We start from the raw sequence: 21,259 nt of genomic DNA, 5'->3' as shown, positions 1-21,259 counted from the left end.
AACTATGGCTTGTTACATATAATATTGAAAAAGGTTCCAATTAAAGCCCTGGTGACCCTACCACAATGTTGCTGCTCTTGCGTTTTAAAAAGAGAAGGGAAATCCAGAAAGAAAATGACTCTTTAAAGGATTTCTCCACAACGCGCACTTGGCATGACGTCATGCTGTAACTTCTCCACTAGTGAGAAGTGAGCTGTGTGGGCACACGCACATCGAAGTGTCTGCTGTCTCGAAACGGGTCTCTATCGGGCTGTTTAGCGCCCTGGCACTTCTTTCTGGACTGCAGTCCGGAAAAAAAAGAGTGCCTGTGCCAGGGCTCAAAACAGAGCCCGATAGAGACCCGTTTCGAGCCCCCTTAAAAAAACTGCCGGTGCTCAGACCCCTTGAGGCCAACTTAAAGCCCTGGACAGCTTCGTTACTGGAGTCGAGCCAGTGAAAAAAGCCATTTGTTTTTAGGACATTTAAACCAAATAGTATTATGTACAAAAAAACTACAAATCCCAGCATGCAAAGGAGTGTTTGATAACAGACGAGCCTTAACTATTACTGACATAAAATTGTCACAAAATATGAGGCCGCTTGGCAGCTATGGCCGCACTAGTACGCGCGATACTGAAGCAATAAGTACATTACATCCGGCTAACAATTGATAGCATTTCTGACGATGGTTGTTCCAAACGGTAGCGTACTCAATAGTATAAGACATATTATATTTATCAATGCGCATCGATATTTCTGTTTTTGATGTGATTACAATTCTAATACAAGACATAGACATTAAAGATGACCTGGAAAGCATCCAGCTTTCACGTGAAACTAACCCCATGGTGTCCTGTGCTGGCGCTGCAACTGTTGACCTTTATTCGGCGGAACTGATTGTTACCGGTCTCGGCACTGCTTGATGCGTGTTGGAGGACAGGAACGCCGCACGGGGAAACTTGCTGTGTGAACGGGTCACTTGCAGGTTGTTTCTAGTGCATTAGAGAACAGAGATGGATGACCAGGGATGCCCGCGGTGCAAGACCACCAAGTACAGGAACCCCTCCCTGAAGCTGATGGTGAACGTCTGCGGGCACACGCTGTAAGTCTATACTTTACTGCGCAATAGTTCGCGGGAGTAAGAGTAAGCTCATTGCACTGTTTATTCACCGTGTATTTTTATGGAGTAAACATTGGAATTGATTATAAACGTTCGAGTTGTCAACAAGAACATTTACTCCAAATGAGCTCTCATGTAACGAAACTGGTTCTATTGTACAGCGCTCTGACACCTTCGGGTGAAGTCCGCGCTATATAAAAATGCATTAAATAAATAAATACAATAAAGTGTGTTCTTGGAGATCAGTGATGGAGTCAAAACTATGACACCACTGATGGTTTTAGGGCAATTAACTGCCTGAGTGATACCAAGCATGTCAGTGCTGCAGTTGGTATCAAGTGCAGGTCATTCGTTCCTCGCCCTACACCTGGCAAATACAAAGAGACCCTGACAATATCTAGCAAAAGCAAGATGTTCATGTGCCTTGTCAAATTCATAAAAATAATACAATTTTATGGGTTTTTTTTCTTCCTTTTCAGCATTTTTCATTGGTGCTGTGTACACTGAATGTTGTAACTTTGTAAACATTAGCTAGACACAAACATTTGAAGCTCTGAGTGACTTTAGTTATGTTGCTTTTCTTTTCTAACGCAAAAAATAATTACTAGATTGATACCACAATCCTCAAAAGTACACCAATAACATATTTTGTCCTATGGTCTGATGGAAGCACTTTTCTTTCTAATTATCATGGAAAACGCCAAGAACGGTGAACCGTACCTGAACGGTGGGTGTTGCATGTCCCTTTTCTGCCCTTATCAAGGGGAAATATTGACTGACTGGTGAATTTCAAGAAACAAGCCATTTAAACTTTGGTGTGGGTGGGGTTTATTTTGCACCCTCTCCTCCCTATGTTTTTTTTTGGACCAAATGGACTCGTAACTGTTCTCTACTTTGAGTGACTGACCAGTGTACCTTAACTCTTGATTACTGGCTTCCGGGTAGTCATGTTACTTTGGGCACAAACTGTTGCGAAGTAGTCTTTGGCATGTCATCTTAAACTATTCAGTAGATTACCATTTCTGAAGAGGATTTGTATAGTCTTGGGGCCTGTTTAATCAACTTCGTGTATAAAGACTGGAAGTTATGAGCAGACTTCAGTCTTTAAATACATGCACATTTAAGATCTAATTTCAATTGCTCGAGTTTCAAGGTTAATTATAGCAACACAGTCATATGTTTTGTGCCATTGGGTCGTCGGAATACTTCTATATTCCAAATTGTTCAGAACTGAGAATGGACATATGAGCAAACCACAAACTGGAAGGATGTTTAGCTTTTTACCCTAAACTTACCAAACCCACATTCACTATTGTAAAACAGCCTTGTTAGCTACTAATGATAATTCATCCTCCGTATTAAAACCCTGCAAGGTTGACAAAAATATGTACTTAAATACACATATCACCCGGAAGGAAGATATACATTGTTCATTACTGTTCATATAATTTTTTCAGGCCAAGCAAGTATAGCTCGAAAAATATTTATTTAATAAACACATGACAGACAAAGAAGTGCTATTTGTTGCAAGATCAGCCATACTCAAGATTTTCCAATTGTATCAAACAAAGAATACGATTAGGGGGCATCAGTTTTGTTTAACACCTGGTTAATCATTGTTAGTAGGTGGAAGACGGGTACTTTCGTTTTTTTGATAAATGGTTGTACAAGGCTCAAAAGGCAATATTGATGGAATGGGCTGAAGCCACTAAAACTCTTAGTCAAATCAATTGACCTGTGGTCTATTATTTATACAATTTTGTAGAATCTTTAATATTTTCGTTAAAAACCCTAAAACATAAAAAAGCTATATTTGCACATATTTATAATAAACAAAATCTTTGTTTGTATGTGTTCCCGTTTCCTCTTTCTCCCCCTCCCTATGTAGTGGCTGTGATCTAGTGACTCCCAATGTAATGCACTGCACTGACATACATCCTCTTAAATTGATATGAATTGGCCCTTTGAAATACTTTAAAAAAAGTATATATCTTTATTGGCTTTTGTCAGGTTTGTAAAGTGTCGATGATAGGCATACATCTGAAGCATCCGGAGATTGAATAAACATTACAAGTTTTATGCATACCTCTAACAAGCAGGTAGCTTTCCCCCCGACCGAGTGGTCATTTACATATATGATGCGCCACACTCAAATAAAGATTCGTCTGTCAAAAAAAAGAAAAGCAAGTAATTTTTAACCCCCTCCCTCTTCCGTGTTGGTGTGCCAGTGCTACGTCCTCCCCATTCTCAACGTGAGACCCGTTATATAGGGTTGCATGAACTATCCTCCCCCTGGTCATCCCCCCTCCACCTGTCCGGCCGGGATCTACGGATGGGTCTGGATCAGTGGGCGCTGTGGGTGGTAGTGGACCTCTCATCATATCCAATATCATTATTTCCCAAGCTCGTAGATCCTCCTTTAATTTTTCATCCAGTGGAAGTTGTTTCATTCTAACTGCCTCTGCAGTTGCCCATTCATAGACGTCCCTCGTCCATGCCCCAGTCCGTGTTGGGCTGGGACTCAACCAGGATTTGGCTATTCGATGCTTTGCCAGTACGAGTGCCAGCATTGTAAATTTCCTGCTTAGTGTTTTCTTCTTGGGAGTAGGTAGTAAGCCTAATAGCACTGTGCAGATATCTTTAGGTATCTCTCAGCCCGTGTTGTTTTCTTTTAGTTTATTTAGTATTTCGATCCAGTAGGGGCCCAGAACCGGGCAGGTCCACACCATATGTAAGAAATCTGCCTCTAATGCTCTACATCAGGGGCACTCACTCAAACGATTTGGATATATTCTGCTTCATTTTGGGGTGTAAGGTACGTTTGCACTAAATTAAACAGAAGTAATTTGAACTGTGCTTTCAAACTCACACATTTAACTCCTTTGTGTACTCTAATCCATTCCTGTGCCCTTAGGGGTCTCCTACGGCTTCTTCCCAGTGTGTTTGAATGGGCAGTACTTGAGCTGTCAAGTTGACCTGAATCGGTTGGTATAAATGAGAGGTGAAGCGACATCCCTGGGCCATATAGAGCATCACCTGTAGAACGTTCGTTCTAGGAGGCTCCTCCGGAAAAGAGGGCCACAGCTCTCAGGCCGCCCGGGAAATCCTCCTGTATTGCAGAAACTGCCCTCTCCCTAGTGCAAAGGCGGACTCCACATTTTCCCATGTAAGAAACTGTTATTTTCAAAGAGGTCTCCCGTTGTTAGGCAAACGCCATCTTTCCATTTACAAATTGACATAGATTCAGCCATTTTGGAAAAGGGCTGTACCACCCATAATGGCATATCTGGAGTATAAGGTGCTCTACCTATCACCTTCTTTACCGTGAGTTCCCAGACCTCCGCTACTTGATGGATTATATATGGGCAAGTGGGGGGATTCTTGCACCCATCATCAGGTGCTCTGGCAGAGAGCCCCTCTTTTAGTAGCCGTTTCTCCCAGTTGTGGCGTTCGTCCAACCAATGGATAACATATTGCATTTGGGAGGCCATGTAATAAAAATCCAGACATGGCACTTCCAAACCTCCCCCTCGGCACGTTCTCTGCAATGTCATCAGGCTAACTCGTTTACGTTTAGAGCCCCATAACAGTTCAATTAACAAACTGTTTAGTGCTGTGAAGTAATGACTAGGAATTTTATAGAGTGAGTGTTGTACCGCATATAGACATTGGAGTAGAATATCATTTTTGTAATTGCAATCCTGATCATAAGCGACAGTGGCAGCTCCCTCCAGAAACGCACCGTACTGCGTATTCCTTCCTCCACCCTTCCTATATTGAGTTCCAGGTACCTTTCGGGTGTATGTGCCAGTCCAATCCCCAAGTGTTTGGATTTGTGGAAGTCTTTCAGAGGGTAACATATCCCACGGTCCTCTTGCCAACCGTCCAATTGGAACCAGCTTAGACTTAGTGGGGTTTGTTTTTAATCCATACACCTCTCCGAATTTCTGCAATACATCCAATAATATTGGAAAGGCCAGTGTTGTTTGCCGGATATACACCAGGGTATCGTCGGCATACATAGAAACCACGTGGTTAGTGTCTCCCAACTAGATCCCCCATCTACCCATACTTTCCCTCAGTGTCTCCGCTAAAGGTTCCATCGCCGCCTCAAATAGAAGCGGCGACAGGGGACATCTCAGTCTAGTGCCACAAGTCAGTGTAAAGGTCTCAGAGATCATACCTCCAACTCGGACCTGGGTATTAGGGGCCGTATACAGTAATTGTAACCCTTTAAGGAACCCCGGTCCCACCCCCATTAGCCCTTTGAAGTATTTGTGCATTGGTTTTACACTGTATCTCTCTTACTTGTGAATTATTCCTCTACGTGTTGTTTTTTACATTTGATTTTTTTTAATCATGTATTAATTTACCTTCTAGTTCAATATATTACAAAAGATAGAGCACCTCTATGTAAAGACCTCTAATGCCCAGTCAGCCTTGTTTGCTCTCAACAAGCATATAAATAAATACAAATTAATGTAATTCTGTATGTGAGTTTCTAACCCACTGCCACCTTCTAAACTAAGCATTACACGGACAGCTATACTGTGCTTGGAGAGTTAAATGCATAAAAGGACTAACTTGGATATCCAGTTCTAGTTCCCAGTTCTGATGGCCATAGGATGGCAGTGCTGAACAGAAATATAAATAACAATGGGAGAGAGAGAGAAAAAGCGGTGGATTCGTTCTCCCTGATACTGTAAATAAACAATAAGAATCCGCCAGAATGGATCATGTGTTCCCTACTGTGGTGGGGAGCACATAGTGTTTTTAAAATACCCCTCACACACGAAAAGGACCCTTGGTGTCATGCTTCATCATTGGGGTCTTCGCACCCCTCTACGGGATGCGGCGTGCTACGACCTACGACTACGCGGGACCACTAAATCTCAAGACTATGCGTGGTGCGTGTGAGGGTTGTGTGTGAGTATGTGGTGGAGACAGTTAAGTGAGTGAATTGTTAAAAAGTACCTGGCTCGTGGGGAAGGTCAATTAAATTTTAATGAACCCCCGGGCTGGTACTATTAAAAAGGTGCAGGTCGAGGTGATTATGTGATATTAAGCACAACACCTCTTGGGTGCGTCGACATGTTTCGAGATCAACTCCTTCTTCAGGACAGGGTGCACCACACCCCACCTTACTCACGTTTTTCTAAGTAAAAAAGTGTATTTACAAAAGGAATGTAGTGCTTCAATGTGCCTACAAATAATATGAAGTTCTCTGCTAATGCGCAAATAACCTAGAACAAATGGAAAGAAAAAGACCACAACTGTAGTACTCCGCTTCCCAACCTTTTACACGGTACAGTGACCTGTAAAAAATGTGTATAGTACATATATAAATATAAATATATATATATATATATATATATATATATATATATATATATATATATATATATATAGTGTGGGGTCACTAGACGGGGATCGTCATACTAATCGTGCAGGTGACCCTGTAAAAAAGAGGACAGAGACATTACAGACACACACATAACATGAAACACACTCTCTATAGGATATGACCAGGTTGTGCCCCTAGGACCTAGCTGTTAGCGTGTGGAATAAGAAGTAGTAAGGGGGGTAAAGAACATACTTTATTTTTTCGGGTACAATGCCTCATGAGCCTCCAAACGCTGGGGGTTACTCTCGCCCAATGACTCCTGTAGGTAATACAAGATATCCGTGTTTCTGGTACTTACAGGCTTTGTTGACTTAGCTGCCCACGAATCTCCTTGTAACTATACTCACGAGTTGTAGCACTAGGAATGTCCTTGCTCCCCCGAACGCGGCTCCGCTGTGAATGCGGTAGTGCGCCGGAGGGGCGATGTGTATAGTGATAGGACGCTCTCCTTCATTTGTTAATTGGTAATTAGGTAGGCTAGTCGGATAGACCTAATATGTGTATTCCGCTAGTTCGTTGCTCAAGAAACCCTGTGTGAGGCCGTTTTTGTAGTCCATTGTAGTTTCCAAATGACCGGAGCTTCAGCGCGTGTGCGGCCAGGTTGAGTTCCCTTTAAACGCATGCGCGATGGTGATCGTGTGTAGCGCATGCGCAAGAGACCCATGCGTCTCTATCTAGACTTGGTCTTAGATCATAATGATATACAGGGCCGCCTGCGTGCTAGGATTCGTATCGCGCCCTCTGTAGAAGTCTTTTTCAAGCAGAAGAACACTTGCCTAATATACACCATGTACTCACTCCGCTGCATAAGCAAGAAGTGAAGGGCCAACTGCGGGCATGTTGATTCAAATACATGGGGATTCGTTATTATGCATAGTCGGTGGGAGCACCCTGAGTAGGGGATTAACCTGGTAATGCATGAGGGTATAATTGATAGGAGCCACGATGTAACAGATCTAAGTTCAAAAGGTTAGCCTCATGTGGTATTGGTTGTAACAGATCTCATGGACCGAGACATAATCCTATGTCTAATCCATAAGGAATGGGTGATTATTGACCATAATGGTTCAGTTTGAAATGGCATTTAAATGAGTTGGCCCCACGGTATATCATCATTCAACCCTTCAATGTGGGTGCCCAAGCGGAATACCCATCGTTGTTCCTTTTGGAACAGCCAATTCTCGGTTGGTAGTTGTTCAATCACCGTCCACTTAATGTCGTTCACACAATGTTGTGCCTCCAGAATATGCGTTGCCATTTTACTGGTGCTCTTTTTGCATCTAATGTTACTTTTGTGTTCATTCATACGTGTTTTGACTGCTCTGGTTGTCATCCCTACGTACTCCAGGGCGCATGGGCATGTGATCATGTATACCACGTTTTTGCTGTTACAGGTGGTTAGTTTCTTTTGTTCCCATGTTGTACCATTTCTGAAGGTAAGATGTTTGCTTTTTTTGGTGAGGTGGCAACTGCTGCAGTTGCCGCATGGGTAGTGCCCTTGTATGCCATGCATAGAAGTCTGTGATTGGCACTCTTTAGGGCGTGTATGGACTAGTATGTCCTTCAGGTTTCTCCCACGCTTGTGTGCAATCAATGGTTTGTCAAGGTTCAAATCTCCACAAGTCAGGATACGCCAGTTTTTGTTGATGATTTTAGTGACCTTATTCGAATGTGTGTTGTATGTTGTCACACATATTTGTCTTCTCAGGTCATTGTCTGCGTTTGTTTTGTTTTCCAGGAGGGCACCTCTGTGGTTGTTCCTTGCCCGCTTCATAGCGGCATCAATTATGCGGTCTGGATATTGCCTTTGTTTCAGTTTGATTTTGAGATCATTAGCCTGTGTTTTGAACTGGGCAACGTCAGTGCAATTCCGCCTCAGGCGGAGGAATTGGCCATAGGGTAGGTTCTCTCGTAAGTGACGAGGATGGAAACTGTCAAACCTCAGTAGGCAATTCCTGGCAGTAGGCTTGAAGTGTGTGGTTGTTTTGAGGGTACATGCTTCAGGGTAAATATTCAAATCTAGGAATACCAGAGACTCATTAGAGACAGAGCTGGTGAATTTGAGGAAGGCATTCTGGTTGTTAAGCCATGTCATGAAAGCGGTCACTGACTGCAGATCCCCTTCCCAGATTACCAAGACATCGTCTATGTACCTCCTGCATATCAAGATGTTTTTTCTGAAAGGGTTGGTCACTTTCAGGATCTTGTTGGTTTCCAAATGGTGGACATATAGGCCAGCAAGACTCGGAGCAAAAGTGCTGCCCATGCTAGTCCCATGGCTTTGAAGGTATAGAGTGGTGTTATACCTAAAAAAGTTTTTTGTGAGTGCCAACGTAATGCATTCCAAGACCATCCCTCTGAGTGTCTGGTACTTCCAAGGGTTACTGAATAGTATCTCTTCTATGATCCATAGTGTCTCGTCGTGGGGCAAGCTTGTATATGGACTCTCCACGTCAAGGCTGAGCAATAATTGTGTCTTAGGGTCGAAGGGTATGTCCTTCAAAAGTTGGAGGACCGCCTTTGGTATCTTTTAAATAAGTATCGGTGGCCTGTTCAAGGGGACGTAGGAAAGCATCCGCAAACTTTGAGAACAAGAACATTTGAAGGACAACCACCCGAATACAAATTAGAGAAATGAGCAGCCATTTTCATTGTATTATGTGATTTGCAGTATGAAATTAAAGTTTAAAAACCTTTTTGTTTTAGATTTTGTTTGCTCATGCTAATCCTGTTATCACAAACTATTTTGACAATTTTACATTTCGCCAATTATTAGCAAGCACCAGTTAATCTAATCTATTCTATCCTGTCCAAATGCAGATTTTTTTTTGAGGCTATGCATTCTGTATTTATTGTGTTATCACACTTTGCATATATTTGAATAGTGGATGCACCTTCCTTTAACTAAGAAAAAACAAAGCAAGTCCATTTGTAATTTGAAGTTTGGGATTTCATGAGAGTCTTTTAAGAAGTTTTATAATGCTTATATCACCTCACCAATGCTGCAGGTGTCTAAAAGGAAGACTGTAAGGGCTAGATGTTCGATGCTTGCATTTAGTGAGTCGCAAATTGCGACACACAATTTGCATCTCACTAGATGCAATGTACAACAGTGTCTCGGACACTGTTTGCGATTCCCAATGGGATCGCAAATTGCATGCCTCATTAATATTCATGAGGCAGTCGCAGTTTCCGACCCCATTGGGAATGGCTAGCACTCACAGGGATGGTGGCCTGCTGGGGTCAGCAGACCACCATGTCTGTGACTGCTTTTTAATCAGTTTTTTTAAATGCAGCCTGTTTTCCTTAAAGGAAAACCGGATGCATTTAAAAATGAAACTTTAGTTGAATTTTTACGGGCAGGCAGTGATCCCTGGGACAACTGCCTGCTCCTAAAAAAAAATGTCTGCACCATCCACACCGGTTATAGACTGCAAGTCCAGTCCTCTTCTGTTCTGCCATAGGTCAAGACAGTGTTCTGAGGACCTGGATGCGAGGTGCTGCTTTGTTCAGTTCACTTGCCAGTGGGTGGGGGTCACTCCTTGTCACTCCCTGAGCAATAGGCACAAAATACTGAAGAGCAAACCTTCCTACTCTTGCTGCACATCCTATTTGCCTTACTGCAATCTTTTCCACAGTACACCATCCTCTGGAAAATCCCAAAAATCTTTCTGCCCCTGAAAGGAGCTTGTGGCACATCTAGTGGTGTGTTTGAGGTAATAAGCAGTCCCTTCCCACTCGACCACTCTAGATTGGTCCGGTGCCAACTACCTTGTTGACTGAGACTAAAGTCGAGAAGCGAAAGTATGATTTGGGTTAAGAAGACCGATTATCACTAAACTATAAAAGACGAAGTCTCTCCCAGTCATGTGTATGTTAATGAAGTTCCTAGACACTCCTAAACTGCCCTGTTTGGGTTAAGCTGGGTCACATTAGTCACCCAAACCATACTGCCAGGTGCGAGCCATTATCTCTGCCAGAAGAACAGTATTTTCATCTTATAAAAGCCACACTGACAGGCCAGCTACAGGCAGGCCAATGCTAATTAGCCAGCAGGAGAGAACGATTGTGCATAGCATGGACTCTGACTCTCTACCTAACAATACACTAACGAGAGTTGTAGTACGTTCCCATAAAAAACACAGACATTTGGCTTTCAACAGTGCTCAAACTTAAAACAACAACCTCTAAGGAGGGAAATAAGAAACTGTAACCTCCATAAAAATACTAGGAAAAGAAATGTAAGTGGCAATCTGTAGAGCAATGCCTCATAGCTCAATTAAAATTCTGAGGACTTTAACGGATGCCATCCCAGCTGCTCAGCGACCCTTGACCCTGTCACCAGGTAGGTCGCCCCCTCAGCCGCCACACGGTCCTCCTGTGCCGCTGTCCCGCCGCCTCTGCCCTCTGTGTCCTGACCGCCTTCTCCAGCTCCGCGGCCGGTCTTGTTAGTTTGCCTGGCCTTGTTACTTCCTGATTCCACTTTGTTGCCACTGATTGTGTTTTTTCATACTGCTTACTGTCGCTACTGGTGCCCTCTGTGCCCTCTCCCCCCGCCCCCTTTTGCTTTTTGTGTCACCCCCCACCCGCTCCCCTCCCTCGCGCTTTCCCGCCTCTGCTTCCATTGCGGCCCCGCCCCCTTGGTGCCCCATTCGCTGCCCGCGGCCGCCTCCCAGCTGCTCCTCCCTCCCACAACCCCTCTTGCCAAAGGCAAGCCCGTCTGCGCCCGTCCGTGCCTGGACCGCGCCCAGCGCCAGAACCCCTGGTCCCCGCCGAAACCAAGAAACCCGACTGAGTTACGACACCACCACCCTCCACGCACTCAACACCGGCCGACCATCTGCCTGCTACCGAGCCACCCCTAAGCGCGCCCACGGACCCTTCTCCTGCCAAGTCTGCAAATTCACCTGCGTCCGAACCTGCACCCCATCGTCCGGACCAGGCAACAACAACCACCACCTCAAGTGCATCCTGCTCAACACCCGCTCCGTCCACAAGCACACTGTCGAACTTTGGGACCTCCTCGACACAACAGCACCAGAAGTCGCCTTCCTCACGGAAACCTGGATGAACATCTCCTCTGCCCCCGACATCGCCATAGCCATCCAGGACGGCTACAAGATCACTCGAAAGGATCGCTTCAACCAAACCGGAGGAGGAATCGCCATCATCTACAAGAACACCATCAAGCAACTGGTGAACACCCCCACCCACAACGCAGGCCACACGCTCGACCCCATCTTCTCTGCCAGTGGCCACGTTACCTTCAGCCACTCCACCGGACTACACTGGACCGACCACAGCTGCATCTATTTCACCTTTAAGAAGACCACATCCCACCACCACCCGCAACAGATCCCCCGCAGATGCTGGAGAAAACTCACCACAGACCAGCTAACCACATCACTGAACCAGAACCCACCAATCAACACTGCTGACACCAACGACGCAGCCCGCAACCTCACACAGTGGATCATCAACTGCGCCGACACCCTTGCGCCACTGAAGAACCCCCCAGGCAAGCCCAGCAACAGGAAAGCCACATGGTTCACCGACGACCTCAAAGAATCGAAGAAATCCTGCAGAACCCTTGAGAAAACCTGGCGCCGCGAACAGACGACAGAAAACCTGACAGCCCTCAAGATCGCCACCCGCAAACACCACCAGCTGATCCGCACCACCAAAAAGACATCGTTCAAAGAGCGGCTGAACAACAATAACATACACAACAGCAAGGAACTCTTCAGCATCGTAAAAGAGCTCTCCAACCCCAGCCGCAACAACATCACACTGTCACAAGACCTTTGCAACTCCCTCGCCACGATCTCTAACCGCAAGATCGCCGACATACACAACAGCTTCGGCGCCCAGACTCTGCCCCCAGCCACCGAATCAACGCCCCCTACAACCACCCTCAGCGCTTGGACTCCCATCAGCACTGAAGACACCACCCACGTTATGAACACCATCCACTCCGGCTCTCCTTCCGACCCACTTCCTCACCACATCTTCAACAAAGCCGACACCATCATCGCACCCCACCTCCGGAACTTCATAAACAACTCCCTCACGTCCGCCACCTTCCCAGAGAGCTGGAAGCAGGCAGAGATCAGCGCCCTACTGAAGAAACCCACAGCGGACCCTAAAGACCTCAAGAACTTCCACCCCATCTCTCTTCTACCCTTCCCTGCAAAAGTGATTGAGAAGACCGTCAATAAACAGCTGACCGCATTCCTCGAGGCCAATGGCTCCCTCGACCCATCCCAGTCCGGATTTCGAGCCAACTACAGCACCGAGACCGCCCTCATTGCAGCCACCGACGACATCAGGACCCTGCTTGACAACGGGGAAACAACCGCCCTCATCCTCCTAGACCTCTCAGCCGCCTTTGACACAGTCTGCCATCGCACCCTAATAACCCGCCTCCAGAACGCTGGGATCCAAGGTAACGCCATGAACTGGATCACCTCATTCCTCTCCGACAGAACCCAGACAGTCCGCCTCCCTCCCTTCCGCTCCGCGGCCACCGACATCATCTGCTGTGTACCCCAAGGCTCGTCGCTCAGCCCAACCCTCTTCAATATCTACATGAGCCCCCTCGCCGCCATCACACGCAAACACAACCTCAACATTATCTCGAACGCCGACGACACCCAGCTGATACTCTCCCTCACCAAAGACCCAGCCACCGCCAAATTCAACCTCCAGGAAGGAATGAAAAACGTTGCGGAACGGATGAAACTTAGCCGTGTGAAACTGAACTCAGGCAAGATGGAGGTCCTCATACTCGGACCTTTCCCATCCGCCTGGGACGACTCATGGTGGCCCACAGCACTGAGCACCGCACCGACACCCACAGACCACGCACGCAATCTGGGATTTATCCTGGACTCCTCTCTCACGATGACCAAGCAAGTCAACGCCATCTCATCCTCATGCTTCAACACCCTGCGCATGCTCCGAAAGATCTTCCGGTGGATCCCTACCGGAACTAGAAAATCGGCCACCCAGGCCCTCGTCACCAGCCAACTAGACTACGGGAACGCCCTATACGCAGGAACCACAGTCAAACTTCAGAAAAGACTCCAGCGCATACAGAACGCATCCGCACGACTCATCCTCGACATCCCCCGCCACAGCCACATATCTGACCACCTGAGAGACCTGCACTGGCTCCCCGTCAGCAAAAGGTTCACGTTCAGGCTCCTCACCCACGCACACAAAGAGCTCCACAACATAGGCCCCGAATACCTCAACAACCGCCTCACGTTCCACACTCCAACTCGCAAGCTTCGCTCCGCAAGTCTCGCCCTCGCCACCGTCCCACGGATTCGCAGAACCACCACCGGAGGAAGATCATTCTCCTACCTGGCTGCCAAGACGTGGAACTCCCTCCCCGCTCACCTACGAATGACCCAGGACCATCTCACCTTCAGGAAACACCTCAAGACCTGGCTCTTCGAGCAGTAGCAGCCCCCCATCCCGTCCCCCCCACCCTCAGCGCCTTGAGACCCTTACGGGTGAGTAGCGTGCTCTATAAATGTTTTTGATTGATTGATTGCCAACCATGACAATCGGGTACTACGAATAAGGGGGAAGAGAGATGAGATATTGACCCTGCTGAGCAAGATCATAGCTCACATTTAGGTTACAAACCCACATTTCCCTGGATGTGTACATTGTACGAAGAGTTTGGCATATTCTGCACAACCACAGGAATGGATGGGCATTAAGAATGAGACTAGATTGTGGTAGAGGGGAGGAGATAGCGTGGCTCCCTGCACATCAGGAAATTATTGGCCTCTTATACAGTCCCCTGGAATGGGAGTTGTGTACTGTAACTTCAAATAAATCCTAGCCGCCACATTTAGGGGAGACTCCAGAAATGAGTGTGACATAAAGCATCTCTTAAAGTGTACCATATATCCATGGTATAGGCCTGTGTGACCAGGCGCATTCATAAAACAATAAAGTTAGCAAGTAGTTTGAGGGGCATGGAGTAACCCTACAGCACAGCCCAGACATAGCAACAATCGACACATACCAGGAGAGAGCAGCATTTAATGCTCTGTTTGTGTTAGAAATAGACAAAGGGGACATTCAGATGTAAAGGGTGCCTCCTAGATGTTATTAATCTTCAAATTGTTATGGTTGTGATGAGGAAGAGGGACTAATTGGTGACAACAGTCTTTAAGGTGCTATTCAACATAGAGTGAATAGAGGCTTTCAAATAAATGCAAAGTAAAGGATATGTCCAAACAGTATGTGTCTATATTAAAGACTTACATCATATTCACATGGCATGGACCTGGCGATTTTGTCTCATATTTTATGATGCTAAATGCAGTGAGGATTTCCTTTGCTTTTGGTACCTGGATGGATTTCAATTGTCTCACTCCACCTCCCTCAAAAAAATCTCATACCTGTGGTTAACATGAGTAATTTTTCTTCGCTTCATTTAGTTTTAGCTTCCTAGTGTAAGTTTAACATATGAGGAAATTGGTGTTTTGTTTAAAATGAGGCTGGATGAGACCTCCTGGAAGCAGTATTTAAAAGATGGAGAGTATAAGGAACAACTATCCTTGGATAGTATTAAAAAACAGCCTAAAGTGTTTCATTAAGCTTCACGTCCCCATCAATTTACCAAATGTTTCAACAAAATGTACTGATTTTAGTAATGGCAGTTTAAAAGTCAGTAGAAGGGAAGGCAAATCAGCGTGGGCAAGTTGAGACCTTTGTAGTTGGTTCACACATGGAAATGTCATTTTGTACAGCTGAGAACTGAAGTGACTTGTGCCCTAAAGCTGAATTGACATGTTTAACAAACCATACCAACATTTGCTTCATTGAGCAAATATGCATTTTTTAATAAGCTTCAATTATACTGGAGGTCAAATCAAAATGTAGGAATTTTATTTCAAACCTGTACAATCTTTGCAAATCTGACATGAAAAAAATAATCTTGCAAAGGTCAATTTCCCCCCAAAATAGCAAATCTACATTTATATGGAGAGTTCTCTAGATTTAAAAAGTTACAGCAGGATATTTCTATTGCCCAAACTGCACTGTAGCAATGTCTGTCTGCAAGTGAAGTGTTGGAAGGTTACAAAACCTTGCATCCTTTTGGAAAATGTGTAGTTTGTAAACTTTACAAAATTTATGCAGACTCTTCTACATTTTATCCCCTCGAAGTATCACTTCCTCGTGTTGGGCACCCCTTATTTTATACCCGTCTGTCATCCTGTTGTCTTAGGTTATTTTTCATTTAATAATTTTTGATTCTCTAACCGTTTCTGTTGTATGCATCCTATTCTTGCCTCTTATTGCAGCAGACTTCTATAAGTCTGTCTGTGCCATGAGTGTCTGAATTTCCACTCTGTCAGTCACCCTTCTCCACAAAAAATCAATCTCTTGTCGGTTTGTAAATTGTCCTTTGGTTTCATGGCGAATTGGTTTATGGTTTGTTCCTAGATACAATCTGGAGAAGTTTGGTTTGCTCGTTGTAATAGGTGGTTGTTCTTTGCCTCCCATATTATGTTGTTTACATTTGAATATTGAATTTCTTAGTTTTTTTTTCTTTTTCGATTTTCAACAATAATCCTCTTGTACCAGTACAATCATAATTTTGCTACTCATATACGAAAGATCTATATATATAGTTGGCCGCGAGGATTCAATAAACACATAGTATATCAATGACTTGGTAGTCCCTTGTGAAAGACCATTTACCCCCCTTGTTCTGGTACTTGTCTTTTACAGGATCATCCAGAGGTAATTCACTTCAAATCAATAAAATTCCCTTCACCAGCTCCATATCTTGTTAAACTTTCCAGGACAGCCTCTGGCTTCATACGTTACTCTTTCCGTCCCCTATGAACATATCCATGCCATCTTGCTTTTCCTTTAATATTGTCATTCTATGAGACCCCAGTGTCTTGACAAATCTCGATTGCTACTGCCAATGCAAAATAGTAGTTTTTCTGGAGTAGGTCAATATAGTTTGGAATTCCCATTATCAATAACAGAGGCATCGGAGGTCTATCCGTGTCAAGAATTATACCGAATTCATCCAGTACTGTGGTATTTTATTGCATTCCCAGATTGTATAATGAAGGACTGAAGGACGCGCAGACCCCTCCTCCCTGTTACATTCCAAGCAGGTGGGTGATGGGGCTCTTCCAATTTTGTATGAACTTCTCCTTTCATAGTAAGACCTGTTGAGAATTTTTAGTTGCTTCAGGCATAGCTGCATTTTTATTGCTACTTGTCTTGTGTGTATCAGGGCCGCTGCCCTATTTATTTATTTACCAAGTTTTGTATGGTGCTACCTTGACCCATTGCTATCAGTGCACTTCACAGAATTGGCATAGCAGCAATTACTTGAGTTACATTTGGAGTAAATATTGATACATATTGACCATATGTAAATGAAGTATAAGGAAGACATTAGGATATGTTGATAATACAGTCTTGGGGTGGATAGGTATTTTATGTATTCCATCTACCCAATATCAGTCTCCCATTTCAGTCTAAGATTTTGCAGCCAGCTGGTATATTATTATTATTATTATTGAGAGCTTTGTATATCAAGAAGATTCTCCCCCTCCCATCCCTCAGCTCAACCACTAGCAGTCTATTCTCCAACAGGTGATCTCATTCCAGGTCACATTCTCTGCCTGAAGGGGGGGCCTCAACTGAACATATTTGAACTACTGGCTTGAAGCCATTTTACATTCTGTCTGTGGTACAGCAAATTGTTTTATTCCACCTCCCTCGATCACATCTCCCACTTTTATGATACCTATATGGTCCCATGTTTTATACTTCTTTAATTTGTGTACTTCCCTCAACAGTTTATGTCCCGCACTGGTGTCGCCATTGTGACTGCGTCCTTCCATCCTATACATTTTCTCACCTTCTCTCAAGCATGTGGTGTTGCCTGGGTCGCCTTTAGGAGATTAGCGTGTTCACTCCCACCATATATTTAGTGCATATAAGTGGGAGTTAAAATGGTTGACCTTTCCATCCTTATTGAGGGGGTCATCCCACGGGGCAGAAATTCAGTCATTTATTGGGAGGATCTGCAAGGTCCAGTAGTATGTTTAGATATCTAGAATTGCCACCCCATTATAGATCTTGGTAGTTAACATGTTCAGTGTAATAATTGGTTTTCTTTTATCCCAGAAAAGGGTTTTGACCTCTTTGTCAATCATGTCAAAGGTTCCATCTGCAGAACATTGAGTAACTTTGGTGGTGAAATAATCTTAAAGATTGCCGCCTTACCCAGGAGCAATAACAGAAGCGTCCTCCATCTACATACATCTTCTCAAACTAATAGTATACATTCTATGTTTTGATCCATTACAATTGAACCTTGGGAGTTACATATATGCCTAGATATTTAAAACCTTTTTCAGTTACCTTGATTCTTGGCTGGAGGTTTCAGGGTCAAGCAACCACAATTTTTGTATAGAATTGATTTCCCCAAGTTGATTTTGTACCCTGTATGTCTACCAAACTCTCCAAACATCTGGAGGATCTTATGGATCATTGACTGGAATTAGCAATATATCATCTTTATATAGCAAAATCTTCTCCTGTACAGCTATCATTCGCCTTGAACCCCCTTTAACCTCTTCTGCTGACTTAATCCAATATGCTGAAGTGTCTATACATAAGGCAAAGCGCAGTGGAGAATGTGGACTCCCTGTGTTATTGGCGGGGCATAAAGAAGAGCGACTCAGTTACATAACATCGGACCAAAGCCAGTTTTCTGCTGTGTCAGGATTAAATATGGTCACTGTGTTGAGTCAAATGCCTTTTCGGAATCAAGAGAAAGTATGGTGAGTGGTGCTGCCCAACCCTACATATCCACTAATCTGTTATGTAGCCTCCTTAAATAAAGCTTGGTGGAACACCTTGATGTAGAAAAGTTCCCTTTTTGACATGGTCACATGAAACTTTTTGCCTGGACTGGGTACCTGCTGTCCAGGACCAAAGTGCCAGATCTCTTTCCCTAAAACTGTACAATTGTTCTCCCAATTGACAATACCGTTAGCACTCCTGTAAGTCCCTAGTAAATTGTACCCCAGGTACCTAGGATAAGGGTACTAACAAGGGTCACTAAGGGCTGCAGCATGTATTGTGCCATCCTAAGGGACCTCTCGCCTAACTCATGCAGACTGCCATTGCAGAAAAACATGAAAACACACATGGCACACATCCCTGTGTACCATATCTACAGACACGGCATGCAGTATAGATAAGTCCCCACTACAACAGGCCTTACAGCACTAAAGCTGGTTGCACTATACTACATGTGTGGACATGCTCAAGGACTACAAAGCCGAACTACGCAGTAACATCAGTCGCGACATCAAATCCTCAATGGATCACCTACGTTCGGCCTGGTCGGAGCGGTGTCGTCCCTGCAGCAAGATGTGGATTCGGTGGGCACCAGGGTCCTTGACCTCGTGACGCAACACCAGGACCGCGATCTATAGCCCACCAGATCCATGGGAACTTCCTGCCGAACTACCTTTCTGCCTTCACCTGTCCTGGCCCTAATCCCCACCCTGTTTATCGCCTTGCTCTACTCCTCTCCACTTTCCTGTTGCTGACCTCTGCCTTCACCTGTCCTGTCCCTTAGTCCCCACCCTGTCTATCTGTGAATGTTTCCCTCGTCATTTGAGATCTAGCTATTTTGTCTCATGCCCGATGGAGCTACCTAGTTTAGCTATAGGGGAGACAGGTCGGGGATTCCCTCCTCGGACTTCACCTACCCAGTCGGTCTTCAGCCAAACTTCCTTTCGTCTCTCCTGTCGTCTCTTCCCGCATCCTCCCTCTATTTTTGTCTCTCCTTCTCGCCTCTCCCAATATATTGAGACTGAACTATTTTGTTGAATGCCCGATGGAGCTACCTGGTTTAGCTATAGGGGAGATGGACCGTGGACTCCCTACTTGGTCGTCACCTACCCAGTCGGCCGTTAGACAGACCTCATTTCGTCTCTCCCTGTTGTCTCTTCCCCTATCCCCCCTTTCTCTCCTTCGATGCCCCCTCCCCTCTACGCTCCATTTATTTTGCCCTCCATGTTCCTTTAATTGCTTTTCCCATTGAGACCGAGGTATTTGGCCAATGCCCGGTGGAGCTACCTGATAGCTATAGAGGAGATGGGTTTTGGGACTTCCCCCTCGACCGTCACCTACCCAGCCGGACTTTGGACAGACTTTCCTTTCGTCTCTCTACCATATCTCCCTCCTATCCCTTTACCCTTCCCCCCTTCCCCTCTACACTTCAATTATCTCGTCTTCTATGCCTCTTGCAATTGTTTGTCTAGCAACTGATGTAATTTGGAACTGATGTAATCTTGTAATTGTAATTTTTGTGGAACCTCATGTAAAGCGCTCTGATACCTCCTGGTCTAGCCAGCGCTATATAAAACTCTTGAATAAAATAAAAATTAAAAAATACTTCCAGTACAAGTGACCAGGGAAGCCATTTTAAATAAAAGTACTAGACACTGGTGTAAAATGAGTTCCACAGCAACATAATGGCTTCACTGAAACCAATGATGTTTGGTATCTTGTAATGTTAATCCCGCACTGATCCCTGTGATGGGTTTATTAATACATGCACCCAGATGACACTTTAGAGGTGCCCCCTGAAAACCTACCAACTACTAGTGTGCTGACTGATTGGTTCTGACCACCCTGCCACCACAGACCAGTTCCTGACCACCAGGAGGGATAGGCCATGCTCTCAGGAGCTCAGAAACAAAGACTCCTCTGGTTGAGGGTGTTTTACTCCCCCTACAGCAGGATGACCTGTAAATTAGCATTCCAAGACCAGGAGCTCCAAAGAGCCCACCGCCTGTTATGTAAATCAAGCTTCCATTCGAGGGATGCCACCCCCGCTGGCCCATTTGATGTCTGGACAGGTGGGAAAATTAGTAGTCAGAGAGGTGTTCACCTTCAGGCTAGTCCCACCCCTAAGATGGGCTACCTATTGTGGACACAGAATTTCAGAGTTTGCCTTCTTTGTGATGGCAGAACTAGGAACTGTGGGACTGGGTATGCCCCCTTCCCACAGGAAGTGGTCATATAGAGGACGTGGTGACCCCAGTGGTAAGTAGCCCATTGTCTACTAGCCTACACTCCCCTAATGCCCCTAAATGTGGTGTTTATGAGAGCCCCTAGAACCAGAAAATCAAATCCTGCCAACCTGAAAGAAGAAGATGGATGCTGAAGAGTCACAAAAGCAAGAAAAGAAGACCAGCAACTGACTTGGTGCCAACCCTGCTGGCCTGTCTGCTGTGCTTGACAATAGTGCCAAAGACAACTCGTTCTACAGCGGCCTGTGCCTCAAAACACCAGGGGGGACTTCCAGCTTCACCGAAGACCCAGGAACTCCAGTGGAGCAGCATATTCTGCAAGCACCCCAACAGATCTTTGAGGACCTAAACCGGACACCGGAAAGCCCCACTGCACCAGTGTCACCTAGCCAGAGCTGAAGTGGGCCAATGGTGCCAGCGTGGTCCCCAGACCCTCCAGAGAAGAACCGCACCTAGGGTTTGCCCACAGTGGACTCAACAATGCTGCCTGCAGCCTATTTGTGCATGGCCCCTCTACTGCAAGTGTCTCAGGTGACAGAAACATGATGCCTCAGAACACCTCTGCACCCAGTCGCCCAGTATTTCTTTTTCCTCCATAGGATAACATTGCCACTTCTAAAAATTGCACTAAGCGGCAGCTTTTAA

At 45.2% G+C, this 21,259-nt stretch overlaps 1 protein-coding gene across 1 annotated transcript in view; it reads left to right on the top strand.

Moving 5' to 3' along the window:
• Positions 1 to 857: 857 nt before the first annotated feature.
• Positions 858 to 21,259, top strand: part of MNAT1 (MNAT1 component of CDK activating kinase) — a 669,332-nt gene continuing 648,930 nt past the window's right edge. Inside the window, exon 1 of the mRNA XM_078662088.1 lies at positions 858 to 1,081. Coding sequence (XP_078518214.1) covers positions 993 to 1,081 — 89 coding nt within the window. The 5' untranslated portion in view covers positions 858 to 992. The remainder of the gene's footprint in view (positions 1,082 to 21,259) is intronic.

This window comes from Lissotriton helveticus, chromosome 9 (assembly GCF_964261635.1).
Source record: "Lissotriton helveticus chromosome 9, aLisHel1.1, whole genome shotgun sequence".
In the NCBI taxonomy this organism is placed as follows: domain Eukaryota; kingdom Metazoa; phylum Chordata; class Amphibia; order Caudata; family Salamandridae; genus Lissotriton; species Lissotriton helveticus.
Note: the sequence above shows the minus strand (reverse complement) of the source record. Positions and strands in the feature narration are given on the sequence as shown.